General features: G+C 48.0%; 2 protein-coding genes across 4 annotated transcripts in view; one reads left to right on the forward strand and one right to left on the reverse strand.

Annotated features, from left to right (window-relative positions):
* HABP2 (hyaluronan binding protein 2) overlaps positions 1 to 20,392 on the forward strand; it is a 39,787-nt gene extending 19,395 nt beyond the window's left edge. The window contains exons 3-13 of the mRNA XM_008571019.1: positions 1,471 to 1,581; positions 3,058 to 3,165; positions 5,877 to 5,990; positions 6,759 to 6,878; positions 7,486 to 7,657; positions 8,807 to 8,901; positions 9,990 to 10,245; positions 11,339 to 11,481; positions 12,263 to 12,397; positions 14,405 to 14,550; positions 20,228 to 20,392. Coding sequence (XP_008569241.1) covers positions 1,471 to 1,581; positions 3,058 to 3,165; positions 5,877 to 5,990; positions 6,759 to 6,878; positions 7,486 to 7,657; positions 8,807 to 8,901; positions 9,990 to 10,245; positions 11,339 to 11,481; positions 12,263 to 12,397; positions 14,405 to 14,550; positions 20,228 to 20,392 — 1,565 coding nt within the window. The remainder of the gene's footprint in view (positions 1 to 1,470; positions 1,582 to 3,057; positions 3,166 to 5,876; positions 5,991 to 6,758; positions 6,879 to 7,485; positions 7,658 to 8,806; positions 8,902 to 9,989; positions 10,246 to 11,338; positions 11,482 to 12,262; positions 12,398 to 14,404; positions 14,551 to 20,227) is intronic.
* Positions 20,393 to 20,816: 424 nt separating this feature from the next.
* The window catches only part of NRAP (nebulin-related anchoring protein), a 70,263-nt gene continuing 68,643 nt past the window's right edge, over positions 20,817 to 22,436 (reverse strand). For 2 of the 3 annotated variants that reach the window (XM_008571021.1, XM_008571023.1), the window contains 2 exons: positions 21,658 to 21,789; positions 20,817 to 21,085 (listed from right to left, as the gene is read on the reverse strand). In XM_008571021.1, the coding sequence (XP_008569243.1) occupies positions 20,981 to 21,085; positions 21,658 to 21,789 (237 nt within the window). In that variant the 3' untranslated portion in view covers positions 20,817 to 20,980. Of the gene's footprint in view, positions 21,086 to 21,185; positions 21,192 to 21,657; positions 21,790 to 22,436 lie in introns of all 3 variants that reach the window. The other variant, XM_008571022.1, reaches the window with a different exon arrangement.

Consider the following 22,436-nt stretch of genomic DNA (forward strand, 5'->3'; position numbering starts at 1 on the left):
AGCAAGCACAGGGGGTATTGACTCGACACTGTGATAAATGAGGTGAAACTTTGGCAAGGAACCAGAGTTGGCGTATTCAAAAAAGAAATAAAAAGATAGTTCCATTTTAATGGGAACTATAAAACAGCCATTGTGCAAAAGTCGAGTTTTCAAAAGCCGAAGAGATAAAGACTAGAACAGAATGACTGAGAGGAGTGAGATAATGTGGTTGATAATCAGGCCCAGGTAAAGTGCCGTCCTCCAAGCCATCAGCCGGCTCTGCAGGAGTGCCTTTTCTCCTCGTTATCACATGCATCTCTGGACAGCTTCCTTACAGCTCCAACCCGCTGCCTTGCCATGCTCCCGCCAGCTGCAGACAGCAGAGTCAATCCAACTTTCTTCAAACCTCAAACTTCTTTCCAGAGCTACCAGCGTCTCCCCCAGAGAGCAAAGAGCTTACGTCCGGCCTTCCACATGCCTGCTTTTCCCAATGACCAGCCTAGCGTGAAGTTTACAATGTGGGCAACTTCATACCTGCCTTCTGTTTCAGTGGGCAAGATCCATGAACTTTCTCAAGGTTGTCCTGATTGTCAGGCTGGATATTCAATAGGGATGGTGGGACACCTTTTCCCAAGGGTAAATGTGGATGTATTCGAGGCCATGTATGATGCCAGATGAGGCAGGTAAGCACAGCAGCTGAGCTAGTGAAATTTAGTGGTTAAATGGAGACAAACTGCCTTAGTTAACATCCTATTTATTAGCTATGTGACCTTGGGCGAGAGACTTAACCTCTTTCTGCCTTAGGTTTCTCAACTTAAGGTAGAGCGAATAATAACACCTCCTCAATTTTTGTGAGGATGAAATGAGATGGTGCATGTAAATGCACAGGGCCTGGTACACAGTAAGGGCTAAATGAATATTATTTGTTAAAATGACTCGATAGATAAAACCTGGAAGTAGTTTGATGCCATGACCAAATGGAAAGTGACAAGTTTCTTTGACTTTATTAAGCAAAGAGGACTAATAAAGTTCCATCAAGAAGTATCATTTTCAGAACCACTGCATAAAGCACTCAAGTGCCTCAAGATCTGACCCTGGCAGACCCCACATAGGACCTTGGAGACCTGCCAGACCCCAGTCCTCTTCCTGCTATTCAAAGATGAGAAAAACCAAGGCACCAAGGATACAATTGGCTTACCCAAGGTCATGGTTTGTGGAAAGTCAGGACTTGACTTCTCCCCGTTTCCAGTCAGGTGCTCTGCATCCTGCCAAATGCCAACACTGCCTTGATCAGTCCTAACACCCCCAAATGAAAAGTCAGGAAACCTGACCCTTTCTCCCCACTCCTATCAGTGTGGAGAGCTGGAAAGGCACAGGATTCCTCCTACAGGACTTTGAACTCTTTGGGGAAAATATGTTCAACTAAATAAGATGCCGACTTATTTGGGTCTAATGATGAGGGTTTCTTCTGTCCCGTTCCCACACCTGCAGATTGGACTCCCGACAACTATGAGCACAGCTATGAGCATTACAGCCAGGACGAGAACGCCAGTAATACTGTTGCCTACCCTGAGAACCCTGACTGGTACTATGCAGAGGATGGTAGGTAGCACATCTGCTTCTGGGGCTTTCCTAGGAGGAGGGCAAGCATGCCTGGAGGGGGAATTCATGGGTCACTGTATGCAAGGGTCTTTCTCTCCTCTCTGACCAGCATCGTAAAATAGGCATCAAAGAAATTATTTAGACTGACTTTTTTTTTTTTTTAGTTTAGAATCATATAGTGTGAGGACAGGGGAGGTTCTTAGAAACCATCACCCCTCCCCTCAAATGGCAGATGAACTAAGTGAGGCCAATGGAGGTGCTGCCTGGGCCAAGGTTATGCAAAGTAATGCATCGTCATCCAGGTCTCCTGACCCTGTGAAGAGCAGTCATGTTCAAAATCATTCCCATCGCTCTGACTGCAGGTCAGGTCCTAGCTATGCAGAAGAATCTATGAGTTTGCATTGAGTATGGGGCTGTAGCATTCACAAGTTCAGCTTTGGAGCTTTCCTTCCCTACCACCTTCGCTGTGTTTTTCTTTCCCTTTTCACTCTTCAGAGGTTTTCCACTGTCATTAGGGAGCATGCATGTGTGTGTGCATGTGTGTGTGTGTAGACTTACCCACGTGTGCTTCTACCACCCTTGTTTTTGTTTTTGTGGCTTCTTAACCCCAGCAAGGGGATAAAAAGAAAAATAAGAAGCTGGGTCCAAGCAGAGCCATGTGAGTGAGCCAGGAGAAGGAATGGAGAGCACTTCGCAGCTGAACAAAGGCTGTGTAACTGCGCGAAGTGGCCTGGAAGGCAGGGCCAAGACACAGGGCATCGGGGAAACATCAGAAGGGACCATCAAAACAAGAGCTGGGCCCAGGGACCCTCGTTCCTGAACTGAAGAACAATGTGTGTGAGCAGAAGGATAAAGAATTCCCCAAGGGAAGATCCATTCAGACAACCATGAAAAGCCAGAGGCACAGATGAAATGTGACAAAATCTAACTGAACAAGTCGTTGAAGAAAGATGAAGGCCACTGGGTCACTTCCTCCTCGCCGCCAATTCCTCTGTCACCCTCTTGCCTTTGGTCTTCTCTCCTGGTGTTCAGAAAGCGTGTGTTGCATGAGGGGTGGGTCTCCTTCCCCCCTCCTGACCTGCAGCCCTGGGCACTGGGAGTAGGGGAGGTCTTGAGGCTTGTGAAATGCCTCCAGCATCAGAGGCAGACCCTGCAGCACTCCCAGCAAGAGTGGGAGGGGAAAAGCCTGATGAGGGGAAGGGGAGTTTCTCCATGAGAAAGGCCCGTCCACAGCCAGGCCGAGGAAAGGCAGTCACGATTCCTTCTCGCCTCCCCTCACACTAACCTGAATCCCTCTCCGGTCGGGCGACTGCAGTTCTCCTTGCACTTGAGGGACAACATACGTTTTCCCCTTAACCCGGGTCACTGGCTATGTAGTGACTGTCATTGCGGAGAGAAGACTGAAATGAGATGAGCCAAGTGGGGGCTTCTCACCTGCTCTTTCTTACCACCATTCACATCTGCCATGTGTCTTAGATCCGTGCCAGTCCAACCCCTGTAAACATGGCGGGGACTGCCTCATCAGCGGGGACACCTTCACGTGCAGCTGCCCAGCCCCTTTCTTTGGGAACAGGTGTCAGAAAGGTGAGTGCATATTCACTAGGTTTATACTTCCCTCAGAGTTAAACAAGAGGTGACTCCTCCCCCAAGGCTAGGGAGTAGGGAAGGGCTGAGCAGCCCCATGGAAAGGATTATAACTGCACGTACTGTACCATGTGTCATGGACTCTGCGTAGCACAGGCAGCGCCTGACTGAATCCCCACCCCTGCACTGTGAGATGGAACTAGTATGTCCATTCTACAGATGAGAATATTGAGGCTAAGAGAGGATAAGAGGTGCACTCTACCCCCAAAATATTACAAACTCAGGGTTTTGTTTTTAGAGTGTTTAGACTAACAACAACAGAGAAATATGGTCCCCAAATGGGAGAGCAGGAANCAGGTTCCCAGTCCTGTGATGGGGAAGCACAAGGGGCCATGGGAGGTGGCCCAGGAGAGACATCCAGTCAGCTAAGGGCGGTCAGGGAGGCCTTCCTGCAGGAAGAGGTGATTTCCCAGCTGAGATGAAAAAAGGTGCGGGTGAGGCAGATGCTCCCAAGCCCCAGCATTTGCACACCTGGGATGTCCTACTGGAATCAATTGCCACATCACACTGCAAAAGTCTGACAATATAAAACAGTGAGGATGTGGGAAAATGAAAACTCTCATCCAGTGCTGGCGGGTGTGTAAACTGGTATGATCACTCGGGAACTCAATTTGGCGATATCGAGTAAAAGCGAACATTTGAACACCCAACGACCCAGCAGTTCACTCCCACAGACATACCCCGAGAGTCCTGCACACAGGACACAGCAGACGTGGGCAAGAACTCGGCAGCTGCTTCTACAACAGGCACAAATTGAAAACTGCCTACTTATCCAAGGACAGGAGAGCAGAGAAACAGAATGACAATGGAATAGTATACAGCATTTCACACGCGTGAGCTAGGCCTATGCGTATGCTGCTAGATACACGCACAAGCAGGCTGTGGCTCAGGGAAATACACAGTGATTATTTAAAAAGGGTACATTTTTAAACACACACACAAGCAATGCTAACATATCTATATGTAGTAAGAGTATAAAGGAACATGACGAGGACGAAAACACGGCAAGTGATGACATTAAAGGCGGACTGGGGTGAGGGGTGGCAGTGGCCTTGGAGAAGAGGGAGGGGGCACCGGTTAGAAGCAGGCTGGCACTGTCAGGAAAGCTTCCTCCTTTAAGAAGGGGGCGCGGGGCTGGCCAGCGAATTAGCTCGGTTGGTTCGAGCGTGGTGTTTTAACACCAGGGTCCAGGGCTCGGATCCCTGTACCGAACGGCCGCCAAACAAAAACAAAAACAATTAAAGAAGGGAATAGGGTGACATGGTTCTCAGTTAGATATAAATAAACAAACAAATAAACATAAGGAAAGGAGGAGGGAAACAGCACACTGTGCACACTTGGCTCCGGTGGTGGGAATATGGTGTTCGTAGCACGAATGGCTGTAGTTCTCGCTAGTTTTTCCATTTCACAAAGTCAAGAGTTAGGCAAGCGGTGAGGGCCAGGGCACAAAAGGCCTGACCTAGTTACAGAAAGGGAGTCCAGAGAGTGCAGGGGACTTTCTCATGGTCACGTAGATAGTTAGGAGTAGAGCAGAAACTAAGGCCTGGTGCCCGTCTCCTGGCCCCATGCTGTCCCATCCTGCTGTCCTCACTGTGTCTGTCTTTAGTGAGCCCATGGGTATAACGTGAGACCATGGGGTAAAACATCAGGGATAGACCTCCTCATATGGGTTAATTGTGTCCCCAGAGAGAACCTGGATTCTGTCCAATCTAGCAACCATCTAGATGGGGTGGGGGCAATGAGGGTCTTATGTATATATAGGGCTGTATTAGTCCATTTCTGTAGCTTATAACAGAAATACCTGGAGCTGGGTGATTTATAAAAAATGAAATCTATTGCTTACAGTTTTGGAGGCTGGGAAGTCCAAAGTCCAAGGAACATATCTGGTGAAGGTCTTCTTGGTGGTGGTTTTACAGCAATTTTTTCCTCACATGGCAGAAAATAGAGCAGAGAGAGAGACTCTCATACGCTCTTTTTAAAGCCCTGAGAACCACGCCCATGACCACCATTAAACTTACCTTACAATTATCATAACAGGATTTGTCACCCCCAACAGTTACAGTGGAGATTACACTTCAGTGACTTTGGGGGCCATTCAATCCACTGCAAGGGCTTTGTGGCTGACGTCATTCCTCTGTGCCCTGTTTTCTTACTCTTCCATTTCAATCTTTCGATTCCTTTGATAAGTGTTTCAGGAGGATTGGGGATATCGGATATAAACATAGTATCTGGTTTGTCCCTCAGCTTCTCAGAAGAGTGGCAAAACTGTATATGGAATATGAAATCAGCTATAAAATGGAAAGACTAAAATTGTGGCTCCATCAGTTTTCTGTTTTGTTTTGGAGTCTGGCGGGTATGGGGAACCAAACCCTTGACCTTGCTGTTACAATTACAGCTCTGTTTGTTTATTGAAGGTGTAAAAATTATAGAAGTTTTTATTAAGACTGTGAGCTCTGTAAGGAACATGGGAAGCAGGCATCTATGACCTTGTCCTGGTGTGGCATGGCATTTCAGGACCATGGACAAGTCCACACACACTCTCGTCACCCACCCCCAAACATTGTACTGGACAGGTATCAGCATAAGGTAAAAAACTGTGCCCCAAATAATGTCCTGCACTTTACCCCCACTTCTCTGTGGATCTCCTATAGGGCACAAGTGTAAGAACAACCCATGTGGCCGGGGTGAATGTCTCATTACGCAGAGTCCTCCCTACTACCGTTGTGCCTGTAAACACCCCTACACAGGTCCAGACTGCTCCAGAGGTAAGTGGTGGTGGCCCATCTATTTTAGGCTTCCTCTGCTCTAGCTTGTGCCTGTGATCTCTGCATCCTGTTGTGTGGAATTCCAGGTGCCTCTGATGTTTTCGTGGCATCTGAGAAGGTCCTTTTAACTAGGATTCCTAAGGATTTATCATCCCTCAAGAGCTTGGTGGAAATGGACTGATCTGTGTCCCTTCCTATCCAAAACGAATCATCTTGAAACTCACTTCCTCCAGGAAATAGGCCCTGATCTATTCCTGCAATATGCCACATAGGGGAATTAATAAATATTGAGTCACTGCTGAGTCAGGCACTGTCTCAGAAGATTTGTGTTCTCTCTCACATTCTTTCAAAAACACTGCAGGGAAGAGATTTACAGATGAAGAAACTAAAACTCAGAGAGGTTAACTAACTTGCTCACGGCCACACAGCTATGAGGGGACTGAACTAGGTTTCAAGGTAGCTCAGACTGGCTTCCAAATTCCTGTTCAGTCCACGCCTCTTCTTATTCTCTGCTGAGTGACCCGTCTCCTTATATACTCTTTTTGCATGGTCTCTGTCCACATACTTCTCCACCCTTGTTTGCTTATGTGCTTAATGTTCATGTGTACATTTACTAGAGTATCAGTGGGTCTGCCTTTCTCCTTTGGGGACCCATCTTTTGTGAGAGGACAGACACCAGAAGAGTGCCACCACCGTCTCCTCGTCGTTCAGACGCAGGCTGCAACTCCTTCTGAAGAGCCTTCCTGGCCCCGCTTTCTGTGTTCACAGCACTTCCTGTGTGCCGGCCAAACCCCTGCCAGAATGGTGGCACCTGCTCCCGGCGTAAGGGGAGATCTAAGTTTACCTGCACCTGTCCCGACCAGTTCAGGGGAAGATTCTGTGAAATAGGTATGGGTCTCTGCCACTACCTTATCAGAAACTCAAAGCCACAGTGAGCTTTCTGGAATCCTTTCCTGGTTGGGTTTTGTTGCCAGAATGTGGTTCAAGTCAAGTTTCCCAAACTGTTGTTGCCTCAGCCTTCCAACCTAAGGGCATAGGGTATGTCTGCAGAGGAATCCTTTCCTGGTTGGGTTTTGTTGCCAGAATGTGGTTCAAGTCAAGTTTCCCAAACTGCTGTTGCCTCAGCCTTCCAACCTAAGGGCATAGGGTATGTCTGCAGAAAATATTTTTTTCCACAAGAAATGGAATAAACCAGGATGTAGTGTAACGAGTCGACCACTTGGGCATCCCTGGGCCCAGCCTACTCTCCACCTTTTTATGGGTGAGCCAAACTTAAGGAACTAAGCTCCTACCTCCCACTTCCAGTGTATTTCACGTTTTTAAGCTGGGTCTATTTTGAACATTCAAGCCACCTTCTTTCTGGAACTTTGTGGTGACATCTCAGAGTGATAAATATTCAGGTCCCATCCCATCACCTCTTGATGCACCCACCATGCCCTTTTGGGGAGCAGCACACCTGTTATCAGTTCTCACATGCCTGCCTGCTCTCTCCGAGGTTCTGATGACTGCTATTTTGGTGATGGTCTCTCTTACCGAGGCAAAGTGAGCAGGACCGTCAACCAGCACCCATGCCTTTCCTGGAACTCCCACCTCCTCTTGCAGGAGAATTACAACATGTTTATGGAAGATGCTGAGGCCCATGGGATTGGGGAGCACAACTTCTGCAGGTAAAACTCACCTTATTCTCCAGGCTCAGTCTTGGGTCAGTTGATTTTTGAAAGAGACCATTGAAACGCATCAGCCTTCTTTCTTGGAAGATTTTCCCAGTCAGAACAGTCAGAGGTTATGCTGTTGTAACAAACAACCCCCAAATTGCAGTGGATCAAATACATCATAGTTTATTTCTTACTAAGGGAAGATGTGTCATGTGGGTTGGTGGTGGTGATGACAAGGGATTTAGCTCCACAAAGTTGCTCAAATGCCCAGAAAGGGCAAGAAGAGATGAGAAAATGGAGCATGTGCGTTTTTCACTACCTCAACCCAGAAGTGACATGCCACCTCCTCATGCATCTATCATCAGTGAGAAACAGTCATGTGACCCCACATAACCTCAAGACAGGTATGTAGAGGAGCAAATGGAATGTCTGGTGAGCATTACAGTCTCTGCCACAGGATGTTCAGGTTTTCCCAAGTAAGGACAATGCCATTACCCTCTCTAGTGCTGACTCTAGTTACCTTCTCCCCTTTCCATGGACTCCAGTCCACTCTGTTGACTTCCTTCCACCGCCTTTGTCTAACCAAGGCCAATGACTTACATGACTTGGATATAAGAAGCAGAGCTCCTTCGGAGGTCTTTAAACTGACTCCATACACAAGAGGATTTTCCTTGCACAAAATGCTAGTTACCCTCCACTTGCACTCACCTGGAACTGTTCCCTTCCTGGAGCTGTCTTCAGGGTGGTCCCCTTGGCAGCCTTTCTCAGAGGATTCCCGGGCATGGAATTGGGAGGTTCAGGCAGAGGCACCCTACTCTTACCATGTTTCTGTGATTATTTTCCTCCCTGACCAAGAAATGTCTTCTATAGGGATCTTGATTCTTTTCCTACAAGCAACTTGATATGTCTCATGGGTCAGGCACAAGGCTTGTGAACTACTTCCTGGTCCTTGGGATTCCCCTCTGGAAGTTGAGATTTTGCTGAAAAATTATGACCACCCTTCTAAGCCAAAGTTTGCTAACCTGTTGGATGATTCAAATGGAATGGGGCTCCTGGAGGAGCACTAGGGCTTGGCACCCTCTTAAACAAAGGTCCTTTAATGAGGTCAGGTGGGTTTACCAAGACTTAACCCTGAGTTATTTTTTTTTTTTTTAATTTTAGAAACCCAGATGGAGACAAAAAGCCCTGGTGCTTCATTAAACTTAACAATGAGAAGGTGAAATGGGAGTACTGTGATGTCTCAGCCTGCTCAACAGGTAAGTCCGTGACTGTCCGAAGGCACCAGGCGTGGGGGGCAGGGGGGTTGCAGATCCATAGAGAGACATTCCTGGCACCTCTTCCCTTGCACCCTGTCCTTCCTCCACATCTGCTTTACCAATACCCACCCCAGTGCTAACCCAACTGCCGAATCCTCTGCCCCACTCAGGATGCCTTGGTAAGCTCAGGCCAGGTGGTCCAACTGTAAACTCATGTTTCCTAATAGGAAGTCGGTGCATTAAGCATATATTTATCAATCTCTTGCTGTGTGCTAGGCAGTGAGTGTACAATGGTGATCAAACATCGGATAGGCCCCCATATTCTGCCAGGAAGCAACATGGTCTGAATTCCAGCCTCACAGTGTTTCTGCCAGTCTGCCCTAGCCCACCTCTGTGCCACATCTGGAATGATGCACCCTCCCACGCTGACCAATGGATTCTCTCCCTGAACAGTTTCATATCAGTGCCTTTGCTCCTGTGGTTACCTCTGTCTCTAATACTCCACCCCATATCTGCTCTTGTCCAGACCCAACCATTCTGTGAGAACCAACTCAAGTATCCCCTCCTCCAGGAAGTCATCCTTAATCTCCCAAGTGAAGTGTTATCTCTCTCTCTTTACAAGCCTGAAGGAATGAAACAAGGCATCACCCATACAGCAAGCATCATTCTCTCCTTTGCATCACAGTTATCTATGCAAACATCTTGTCTCCCCTAAGCTACTGCATCAGTTATCCTTCCCTCCACATTGGAAAAGCCTCCAAAATGTATGTGTGCATTAACAAATCACTAAGTACATACCCAGTATGGGTTGGTATATCTACACACACACCTGCATGTCTGTACATACGTGTAGATCCTAGGAGCAACACATGTTAAAATAGGAAGGAAAAAGTAGAATCTTCATCATTAATACTGTAGGCTTGCTTTATATCAATATACTCAACAAATATCAATGGTGCATCTACTGCGTGCCCACCCTGTGAGCACCGGTACAGTCGCTTAGTGCTGGACACTTGCTCACTGCTGGACTCAGAGTCATACCTCTGATGAAGGAGGCTGAGTAGGAGGCTCTTTCTTGTGTCCCACAGACGTTGCCAACCAAGAGGAAAGCACAACAGAACCCCTGACCACGATTCCGGGCTTTGACTCCTGCGGGAAGACTGAGCTTGCAGAGAGGAATGTCAAGAGGATCTACGGAGGCTTTAAGAGCACGGCGGGCAAGCACCCCTGGCAGGCATCCTTGCAGACCTTGCTTCCACTGACCGTGTCCATGCCTCAGGGCCACTTCTGTGGAGGGGCCCTGATCCACCCCTGTTGGGTGCTCACTGCTGCCCACTGCACTGAGTAGGTGCCCGCTGGGAGCAGGGACCAGGGTGACTCTCCCCTTCCCATCTGAGCAGTATCTTGATAGCCCTGGCTGGACTAGGGGGTCTGCTCTAGCTCCAAGAGCAAAAGAGTGGCTCCTAAAAACCAAATGAAAAATGGAAATAGCTACCTCATCTAGAATGCTTACCATGAGCATTTCACGTATTATATGACACTTAATTGTCAAAACTATTTACTGAAAGACAAGCTGAGGGAGGGCAGAGATATTTATCTGCTTTATAAATTGTAGTATCCCCAATGCCTAGAGTGGGTTTTTGTACATAGCAAGTGATCAGTAAATATTTGTGGAGGGAAAATATTTTTTTTCCCCTTTTAATAATGAAGACCCTGAATCTTGGGAATGCTTAGCACCTCACCTAAAGTCTGCTGGAAAGTAAGTGGGTGAATAGAATGTGAGCCCAGATGTAACTGCTTCCTTTACCTCTTAGTCCTGCCCTAAACAGAGAAAAATAGCATGCTCTCCTGTCTGATGCCACCACCAATGAACCTCCTGGGCCAGGTGTCTTCATCCAGGCCTCCTGTGTGCCTTAGAAATACAAGTGCCTTCTGGGGAGCTGAAGAATCCTCACCTCCTCCGAGTTCCCTAAGCTCATGGTCAGGGTTGGTCCCAGGAAGCCCAGGTTTTAGAGGTGTTTGAAGGCCTTCTGTCCCCCTGTTATTAAACAATTTCATCTGGGATTCTAGGACCCAAGAGAGGTCAAGCAAGCAAACATTAGCACTTACCCCTGGATTTTAGAAGATTTGTTCAAGATATCAATGCTGTTCTTTTGCAAGGCCCAGGGAGATGGGAGGTCTCCCAGGAAAAGTGGGATAAAAATTACAGCCTACATTTGGAGCCTGCTTCCACTAATAAGGTAGTCTGCTATGTTATCTTATTTGGACCACACAGCAGAGTTCTGTGAGTGAGATGAGACGGCAGGTGACAATGCCAAGGCTGCAGAAGGTTGGGGGCTTGTCAAAGGTTGCATAGCTTACCCAGGGCGGAGCCAGCAGGTGGCTCCAGCCTCTCACATCCCAAGGTCATTTTTTGACCACCTTATTTTCTCTGCAGCATAAAAGCCAAACACCTAAAAGTGGTGCTAGGGGAACAGGACCTGAAGAAGCCAGAATTCCATGAGCAGAGTTTCAGGGTGGAGAAGATACTCAAGTACAGCCACTACAATGAAAGAGATGAGATTCCCCACAATGATATTGGCAAGTCTCTTCTATCATGATGTCCCGTGGGTCATGTTCTGGGTGGATTTCTCTACTGATGGAAAGCTGAGGTCTGGTTCTGGAAGGTGCTCTTGATTGTTTTCATCCCTTGTAGGTCCCGTAAGGTAGAGAATTTATCCCAGGGCTTTTCAGTTCTTAAGAGTGTGTGTTGGTGTGGTGACTGAATGGGCACATGCTCTTAAACGGAGGGGAAGAGATGCTAGGGACGTTGTGTTGTAGAAAGAGTTTGGCCATGAATCCCAGCTCCCACTTGCTATCCAGGAGCCAAGTCACCTTCCTGAGCCTCAGTTTCCTCTTCTATAAGATGGGCACACTGATGCACAACTCCCAGCTTCCTGTATGTTAAGTGACACGATGTGCATGTGGACACATCTGGTGCCTGGTGGGTGCTCAGGTGCACAGGGAATGATGTTCTTAAGCTACTGGCTACTAAGTTCTGCACCCTATTTCCCTCTTCATGAGACCTCCCTCCCCCCCTTCCTCAATAGCTATTTTTCCTCTTATAGCCTGTTTTTTTTTTCTTTTAATGGATTAGAAATGATTTCAAATTCAATGATTATTTCTTGCTATTACCCTCAGCCTAAAGTGTTACTCCTTCCCAGGTAGAAGTTTAAAAAATGAAATGACCAAAGAAGAAATTTTTCAGGCGTGGGGGCTGAGGCTTTGATACGATCACCTTCCAAAACACATTGAAGCTGGTGCTTCTCTGACAAAGAGATGACACCACCACCCGTTCCCCTTTCCCTCTCTCTCTACCTAGCTTTGCTCAAGTTAAAGCCTGTGGATGGTCACTGTGCTCTGGAATCCAAATACGTGAAGACTGTGTGTTTGCCTGATGGCCCCTTTCACTCTGGGACTGAGTGCCACATCTCCGGCTGGGGTGTTACAGAAACAGGTGAGTCTGGCCGTGGCTTCTCCTGAGACCTACCTCAACCAGAGAAGAAAAGGCCAAATGCAACTGCCCTCTGAACTTGAAATAAGCATTACATTCAAAATGCATTATCAAAAGAAAGCATCTGCCCCATTGTTCAAACTCTGGTTCAATCTCCCTACCTGCAAGGAGCCTTCCCTGATGTTCCCTGATATCCATATCTGTCCCTAGTCTGTACCCCTAGAAACTTGACTTTTATTAAGCATTGATCCTTTATCCATGGAGACCTCTCTCCTCCCCTAGGTAGATTGCAAAGAGAGTGGACTGGGGGAGAGCATGGACTTTAGAGCCAGAGAGACTTGCATTAGATTCCTGGCTTTGTGGCTTAACAACTGAGTTTTAGTTTCCCAATAATCATACCTACCTCCCAGGTGTGGAATCACAATCACAGGAGATGACAGAATTTTATAGAGATATTCATTAAGTCAGCCCCTAGAGGGTGGGGTCAGGTCTCACTTATCTCTGTCTCTCCCACAGTACTTTGGTCAGGGCTCTCTATGTAGCAGATGTTCTGTAACATTTTGTTAAACTGAACTATATTGATTTGTCTCTAGGATTTGGTCTTATCCAAAAAAGTAACCAAAGGGTTACCTTCCTCATAATACTGGTAAGATTATAACCTCCAATACAAAGAAATTCAGAAGGGTATTTCAAGTCTTTCCCAAATACTCAAAATACATTTCTCTTCCCTTCCAAATCTTGTCCTTAATAATGGAAAACAAGCATCACTTTAAATAGGTCTGCATTCATGAAGAAAGTTGTATCAGTCCATTTCTGTTGCTTACAACAGACTACCTGAAACTGGGAAATTTGTAAAGAAATAATATTTATTGCTTTCAGTTTTGGAGGCTGGGAAGTCCAAAGTCCAGGGAACACATCTACTGAGGGCCTTGTTCTTGGTCGTGGCTCTACAGCAACACAGAGTGTCACATGGCAAATATGGCAGGAGCAAAGAGAGAGACTGAGAAAGAGAAAGCTTCTCATGAGTTCTCCTTTTAAAGCCATCAGAGCCATACCCATGATCACCATTAAACCATCAATGGGTTAATACACTCATAGGGCATAGTCATCACAATCCAATTCCCTCTTCAAGGCCCCACCTTTCAATTACCATAATAAGATTTCTTAAGACCATCTTAAGACTGTCACAGTGGGGGTTAAGTTTCCAATACCCTTGGGGGACACAATTCAGTCTGTAGCAAAGGTGAAATGTAAGCTTTTCCAGAAGCTTTTGGGAAAAGAAATTTCTGGCTAATTGGATTTACGGTCAACCAGAAAACTCTTTTTGTAGCCATTTTCACTGTAGTCCATCTAAACTTTTTGACTTCTGTTCTGCTCAGTATGGTCTGGTCAGCAAGGTGGTGTCTCAGATGGGAATTTTATGGAGCCTCAGGTTGGAATTATTTTTTCATGAATAGGCTCTAAGACTATACGTTGAAAGTCAATGACATATTTTGATTGATTTTGTTATCTTCAGGGAGGACAGTGTCTGCTCTGGGAAGAAGGTAATCTAGTACACCATGGCACTTCATCCATCCATCCATCCATCCATCCATCCATCCATCCATCCATCCATCCATCCATCCATCCATCCATCCATCCATCCATCCATCCATTCATTCATTCATTCAGAATCTACCATGTGCCAGCCCTTCTTGAGGAATAGGAAATTTTAAAATGATTAAGACCCCATTCCTGCCCTCTTGGACCTCATGGTCTAGCTGGGGAAACAGAGAGGGAATAAATGATCCTGCTCCATTGTGATCAGTGCAGCATTTCAGGTCTGTAGAGACATGATGAAGGCTGAAGTAAGGGAGCCCGCAGCCTCAGAAGATGAGGCTTTTTGACCAAATCCTGGAGAAAACTTCCTTCCTAAGCTGAGAGCTCATGGTCTCCTTACTACTGCTTCCTTCTGGTGGGATGGGTGCCACCTTGGTCCCCACAGTAGTGATTCTTTTCTCTGCCCCACAGGAGAAGGGTCCCGCCAGCTTCTGGATGCCAAAGTCAAGTTGATTGCCAACACTCTGTGCAACTCTCGCCAGCTCTATGACCACATGATTGACGACAGCATGATTTGTGCAGGAAACCTTCAGAAACCTGGGCAGGACACCTGTCAGGTCAGAGATTCCAAATGACACTTGGAGAAGGAGGGGCTGGCAGGATATTACACTGGGCACAGAGGCCCGTTAGAGCACTGGGCTGGGATCCAGATTCAGAGATCCACCTCTGTGCTAAGGCACCGGTGGGGCATAGCTGTCCCTCAGCACATCTGAATCCATGTCAACCCAGGATGACTCAGCATGATAACCTCAGCAGTCACGTGGCTTGCACTGTCTGACTCATCTCTCACAACACTCTGGTGAAGGGCATGTCACTATCACCACTTTACAGGTGCTTACAGAAGTTATCTTGGCCTATAGCAATGGGGTGGACATGGCAGGGCTGGAATTTGAACAGCCAGGTGCATGCAACACCAAAGCCTTTGCCACTTTGTTTCACTGTGTTTACATGTAAAGGTGGAGCCTCTAGCCTCAGTGTTGGGCAGCATGTCTGAAAATCCCAGTATGCAGGGAACAGAAAGATGTAAGGCCTAGAGATTTCACAATAATGTTAATTAAACTGATCATTAGGATTTAAGTGTGTGTGTGTACATGGGTGCATGGGGGAGAGAGAGAGATTGATTTAGCCCTAGCAAACTAAGCATCTCTATGACCACAGCCAACCTGGGGCCTGACATTCCCCCTAGGCTAGGACTTTTGGGAACCCCAAGCTGCTGAGGCCTGTGGTGATTCAGAGACACTGCTGGAGTGGGGGGGCGGGTAGCCCCATCTACTGGTGCTAAAGTGACCTCAGGCCCCTGCCCCAAGTCAAAGTCCACTCCCCATAGTCCCTCTCTTTGTAGGGATCATACCACACAGGATGTTTCCTTCCTAGATTCCCAAGAACACCTCAGTTTAGAATTTTCTGCCTATTGTCCTCATAAACCTCCCAGCTGTCCTAGAAAACCCAGCATGGCCATGTTCAACTCTCAGCTCTTTGATGGAGCCCCCCTACAAGGGGACCCAACAATAATTTTCTAGCCTCCATTCTACTTTAAGATGGAAAGTCAGTATTATTCTCTCCAGAGTTTGTGCTGTACTGTGACCCCTTCCCAAGGGGCCACGATAGTCACATACACAAAGGAGGAGCACCGGCAAATGGNTTTCTGTTGCTTACAACAGACTACCTGAAACTGGGAAATTTGTAAAGAAATAATATTTATTGCTTTCAGTTTTGGAGGCTGGGAAGTCCAAAGTCCAGGGAACACATCTACTGAGGGCCTTGTTCTTGGTCGTGGCTCTACAGCAACACGGAGTGTCACATGGCAAATATGGCAGGAGCAAAGAGAGAGACTGAGAAAGGGAAAGCTTCTCATGAGTTCTCCTTTTAAAGCCATCAGAGCCATACCCATGATCACCATTAAACCATCAATGGGTTAATACACTCATAGGGCATAGTCATCACAATCCAATTACCTCTTCAAGGCCCCACCTTTCAATTACCATAATAAGATTTCTTAAGACCATCTTAAGACTGTCACAGTGGGGGTTAAGTTTCCAATACATGGACCCTTGGGGGACACAATTCAGTCTGTAGCAAAGGTGAAATGTAAGCTTTTCCAGAAGCTTTTGGGAAAAGAAATTTCTGGCTAATTGGATTTATGGTCAACCAGAAAACTCTTTTTGTAGCCATTTTCACTGTAGTCCATCTAAACTTTTTGACTTCTGTTCTGCTCAGTATGGTCTGGTCAGCAAGGTGGTGTCTCAGATGGGAATTTTATGGAGCCTCAGGTTGGAATTATTTTTTCATGAATAGGCTCTAAGACTATACGTTGAAAGTCAATGACATATTTTGATTGATTTTGTTATCTTCAGGGAGGACAGTGTCTGCTCTGGGAAGAAGGTAATCTAGTACACCATGGCACTTCATCCATCCATCCATCCATCCTTCCATCCATCCATCCATCCATCCATCCATCCATCCATCCATCCATCCATCCATCCATCCATCCATCCATCCATCCATCCATCCATCCATCCATCCATCCATCCATCCATCCATCCATCCATCCATCCATCCATCCATCCATCCATCCATCCATCCATCCATCCATCCATCCATCCATCCATCCATCCATCCATCCATCCATCCATCCATCCATCCATCCATCCATCCATCCATCCATCCATCCATCCATCCATCCATCCATCCATCCATCCATCCATCCATCCATCCATCCATCCATCCATCCATCCATCCATCCATCCATCCATCCATCCATCCATCCATCCATCCATCCATCCATCCATCCATCCATCCATCCATCCATCCATCCATCCATCCATCCATCCATCCATCCATCCATCCATCCATCCATCCATCCATCCATCCATCCATCCATCCATCCATCCATCCATCCATCCATCCATCCATCCATCCATCCATCCATCCATCCATCCATCCATCCATCCATCCATCCATCCATCCATCCATCCATCCATCCATCCATCCATCCATCCATCCATCCATCCATCCATCCATCCATCCATCCATCCATCCATCCATCCATCCATCCATCCATCCATCCATCCATCCATCCATCCATCCATCCATCCATCCATCCATCCATCCATCCATCCATCCATCCATCCATCCATCCATCCATCCATCCATCCATCCATCCATCCATCCATCCATCCATCCATCCATCCATCCATCCATCCATCCATCCATCCATCCATCCATCCATCCATCCATCCATCCATCCATCCATCCATCCATCCATCCATCCATCCATCCATCCATCCATCCATCCATCCATCCATCCATCCATCCATCCATCCATCCATCCATCCATCCATCCATCCATCCATCCATCCATCCATCCATCCATCCATCCATCCATCCATCCATCCATCCATCCATCCATCCATCCATCCATCCATCCATCCATCCATCCATCCATCCATCCATCCATCCATCCATCCATCCATCCATCCATCCATCCATCCATCCATCCATCCATCCATCCATCCATCCATCCATCCATCCATCCATCCATCCATCCATCCATCCATTCATTCATTCATTCAGAATCTACCATGTGCCAGCCCTTCTTGAGGAATAGGAAATTTTAAAATGATTAAGACCCCATTCCTGCCCTCTTGGACCTCATGGTCTAGCTGGGGAAACAGAGAGGGAATAAATGATCCTGCTCCATTGTGATCAGTGCAGCATTTCAGGTCTGTAGAGACATGATGAAGGCTGAAGTAAGGGAGCCCGCAGCCTCAGAAGATGAGGCTTTTTGACCAAATCCTGGAGAAAACTTCCTTCCTAAGCTGAGAGCTCATGGTCTCCTTACTACTGCTTCCTTCTGGTGGGATGGGTGCCACCTTGGTCCCCACAGTAGTGATTCTTTTCTCTGCCCCACAGGAGAAGGGTCCCGCCAGCTTCTGGATGCCAAAGTCAAGTTGATTGCCAACACTCTGTGCAACTCTCGCCAGCTCTATGACCACATGATTGACGACAGCATGATTTGTGCAGGAAACCTTCAGAAACCTGGGCAGGACACCTGTCAGGTCAGAGATTCCAAATGACACTTGGAGAAGGAGGGGCTGGCAGGATATTACACTGGGCACAGAGGCCCGTTAGAGCACTGGGCTGGGATCCAGATTCAGAGATCCACCTCTGTGCTAAGGCACCGGTGGGGCATAGCTGTCCCTCAGCACATCTGAATCCATGTCAACCCAGGATGACTCAGCATGATAACCTCAGCAGTCACGTGGCTTGCACTGTCTGACTCATCTCTCACAACACTCTGGTGAAGGGCATGTCACTATCACCACTTTACAGGTGCTTACAGAAGTTATCTTGGCCTATAGCAATGGGGTGGACATGGCAGGGCTGGAATTTGAACAGCCAGGTGCATGCAACACCAAAGCCTTTGCCACTTTGTTTCACTGTGTTTACATGTAAAGGTGGAGCCTCTAGCCTCAGTGTTGGGCAGCATGTCTGAAAATCCCAGTATGCAGGGAACAGAAAGATGTAAGGCCTACAGATTTCACAATAATGTTAATTAAACTGATCATTAGGATTTAAGTGTGTGTGTGTACATGGGTGCATGGGGGAGAGAGAGAGATTGATTTAGCCCTAGCAAACTAAGCATCTCTATGACCACAGCCAACCTGGGGCCTGACATTCCCCCTAGGCTAGGACTTTTGGGAACCCCAAGCTGCTGAGGCCTGTGGTGATTCAGAGACACTGCTGGAGTGGGGGGGCGGGTAGCCCCATCTACTGGTGCTAAAGTGACCTCAGGCCCCTGCCCCAAGTCAAAGTCCACTCCCCATAGTCCCTCTCTTTGTAGGGATCATACCACACAGGATGTTTCCTTCCTAGATTCCCAAGAACACCTCAGTTTAGAATTTTCTGCCTATTGTCCTCATAAACCTCCCAGCTGTCCTAGAAAACCCAGCATGGCCATGTTCAACTCTCAGCTCTTTGATGGAGCCCCCCTACAAGGGGACCCAACAATAATTTTCTAGCCTCCATTCTACTTTAAGATGGAAAGTCAGTATTATTCTCTCCAGAGTTTGTGCTGTACTGTGACCCCTTCCCAAGGGGCCACGATAGTCACATACACAAAGGAGGAGCACCGGCAAATGGATTTTCTAGCCTCCATTCTACTTTAAGATGGAAAGTCAGTATTATTCTCTCCAGAGTTTGTGGCTGTACTGTGACCCCTTCCCAAGGGGCCACGATAGTCACATACACAAAGGAGGAGCACAGGCAAATGAGTGCGATTCGTCCTAAGCTCCTGGAAGATGAGTAAGAAAAGAGATTGTTCAGTCACCTAGATAATTCAAGGGATTCACTTGAAGGCTTTGGGAACAGAGAGTTGCGGGTTTGAAACCTGGTTCTGTCTCTTACTGTGTGACCTTTATCAATCACCAAATTCTCCAATCTCACATACCTGATCTATAAAATGGAACTAATGTATCTGTAAGATCCATAAGGTCGTGACTAAGGTTGGAAGGGAGAATCCATCTCTAAAGCCCCTGTTAGCTGTAGTGCTGAAGCAGCAGTGAGTGTCCAAGGCTCACAGCCCCACTGACCTCCTCCTCCCACCGTCCTCCCACTGGTCACTTCAGGAGAGGGCTTCATAGGACCCAGAAACTGGTTTATAGACTCTACAAACAACTAGTCCTCACAAAAACCCCGGGCTGGGGGTGGGGGGTGGGGATTCTGTTGCTATCCACAGTTTACAATGTGAGAAATTGAGGCCCAAGTTCACATGGCTAGCAGGCGGTAGAGCTTGGGTAGAGACCCAGATCTGACCCCATAGACCACGCTGAACACCCCGGCTGTGCTGCCTCTGGCTCCTGCCTGCTGGCCCTGGAAGGGATCTATCCAAACAAGGTACCACCCCCTGGTCAGCTGCCAGAGGTCCCCTGAGAACTCACAGTCATAACAGCCATGTGACTATGAGTCAGGAAGGATGGGTTTACCCACAGCACCATGGCCACAGTCCTGTGGCTTCTCGGCCAGGTGCTCACACGCTCGGGGATGGAGGATGGCATTAGCTCCTCTCCCTTCAGAGCCCGTGTCATGTGGGGCCTGGAGCAACCTTGTCACTGCTTCCCAGAGGAGCCATAGCATCTGGCAGGTGACTCCATCTTGGCACCCCCTCGAGAGAGGCAGGGGCGCCTCCGGATAGATTCTCGTGCACAAGGATAAGCTCACGCTTCTTTTCCCTAGGGTGACTCGGGGGGCCCTCTGACCTGTGAGAAGGATGGCTCCTACTACGTCTACGGGATAGTGAGCTGGGGCTTGGAATGTGGGAAGAAGCCAGGTGTCTACACCCAAGTTACCAAGTTCCTGGACTGGATCAAAGCCACCATCCGCAGGGAGGATGGCTTCTAAGGGGCTGTGTCTGAACCTCAGAGCCCATCTTCCTCCACACCCAGACAAGGGGGTCTTGTGGGCCGCAGTGGACACCCTCGGAGCCTCAGGAGGCCATGCAGCAGAGCGTCCAAGCTCCAGGCAGAGACAACTGCTGCCCACGTGCACCATCTCTTTGGGCTCCCTCTGCCTCCCCAGGGAGACTAAGGATGGACAGAATCAACATGAAATTTATTGTGTTTGCTTCCCTTCAAACAGTTGTCCGCTCTAGTATGTCAGTGTTCACAGAGACTGCCTCCACCTCAGACATCTGCAAACATGGGATCACGGAATGCCCAGCATCAGTGCAGTCACCCTGGCGTCTCTGCTCCCCATCCCAGACGCTCGAGGTACTCAACAGAACCAGCCTTCCATGTCTAGGCTAAAATACAAAAATACGATGCTCTCCACTTGCTTTCAAAGTTGTTCCTTTAATAAAAGCAGATCTGGGGATGGGCTGGAGTGCTGTTTTTGCAGCTCACCCAAACTGAAGCCACGTAAAGCATGTCTCTGGCGAGCAAACTCCCTCTCCAGCTTCTCCCTCAAGAATCTGGGGTGGACGCTGCTCGCTCACAACAGCAGAGCCTTCTTCCTTTTGACGTGCAGAATCTCTGTGGCATCTGGGTTCACCTCCCCGCTCCGATAATCACCAGTCTCCACTGCCTCTGGCGCCCCCTGCAGAAATCAAACATACACCTTGAGTTAAAACGAAGCTCTCACCCTGCTCCACAGGACTGGCTGAGATGCCCCCAGAGCCTTTAAAATGTTCACCCACCCGCTCCTTTTCCCCTCCTCCACCCTCCCCAAGGAAAAGGATCCTCAAGGCAAGAACGAGAAAGAAGTGAAGCCAATCTCTCATTTAGATGTGGCGTCCTTCTTCTGAACAAAGTAGGGTTCACAATGCGGACTGTCATAGCCAGCTAGTCCCTGACCCTTTCTGAGCATATAACGAGCAAGCAGTCAGCACAGCCTGGGCTGCCCTGGCCCGGGATTGATGTAGCCCCGGTAGGTTTGCCTCTGCAGAACTAATGGTTGTGACTTCAGAGAAGCCACGGCAGGAAGTTTAACCTATGTGTCATCCGCCTGGTCATCTCAGACCCATGAAATTAGGCGCCTTGCCCGAGCTGCATTTCACACTTCTTTAGAGCCAGCTGACCTTTGGCCAAAAATAAACTTTTAAAAGAAACAATGAGTTTTTCTTTCCCCGTGGCCTTGCAAGCTGGGTGGGTTTGCAGCTTGATACTCACGTAAGCCCCCCGGAGACCCAGGCCCCTTGCGTTGGCCAGTTCTGCAGCCCGCCGAGCCATTTCCACTTTGTAGGAGCCAGGAGGAGTCCAGCCAACACCTCTGGTCAGGTTCAAGTCTGATTTGTACTTGACCTTGAAGGAAGGAGGGTAGCAAGAGGAATATGTCAGCAGGGTTTGGGGTTGTTTGACCTTCGAGTGAATAGGATTAAAAAGGCTTCCGTGGGGCCGGCCCGGTGGCGCACTGGATAGTGCGCCGCTTGGGAAGCGCGGCGGCGCTCCCGCCCGAGGGTTCGGATCCCACATGCGGACCGGTTCCTGCTCACTGGCTGAGCGAGGCGCGGGAGCGACACCGAGGGTTGCGATCCCGTTGCCGGTCCCCGGTCCGGTACGGGGGCAACACTGAGGGTTGCGATCCGTTGCCAGACACGGAAAAAGACAAAAGACAAAAGAAAACCTGGAGGTCTATCAGTAAGGGACTATTTCACACCTATGATACGTTCCTCCAGAAGAATATTATGCAACTGTAAAAAAGAGTGAGAATGGTCTTTATATAGTGATTTGGAAAGATCTGTAAGTTACATTGTTATGTACCTTAAGGTACGTGAAAGTGATGGATTTTGGATGCAACCAGCGCCATTGTACAACAAACTAAGCACAAAATAGCTGCCGGCCTTGTGTTCCACTCCAGCACCAAACCCCTCCCCACTTCCCTTTATGAGAAGCCTCCTGACTTAAACAGAAACCCCTTTTGCTTCCACAAGGGAGAAGTTCTCCAACCT

The sequence above is a fragment of the Galeopterus variegatus genome, unplaced genomic scaffold, assembly GCF_000696425.1.
Source record: "Galeopterus variegatus unplaced genomic scaffold, G_variegatus-3.0.2 Scaffold654, whole genome shotgun sequence".
Taxonomy (NCBI): Eukaryota; Metazoa; Chordata; class Mammalia; order Dermoptera; family Cynocephalidae; genus Galeopterus; species Galeopterus variegatus.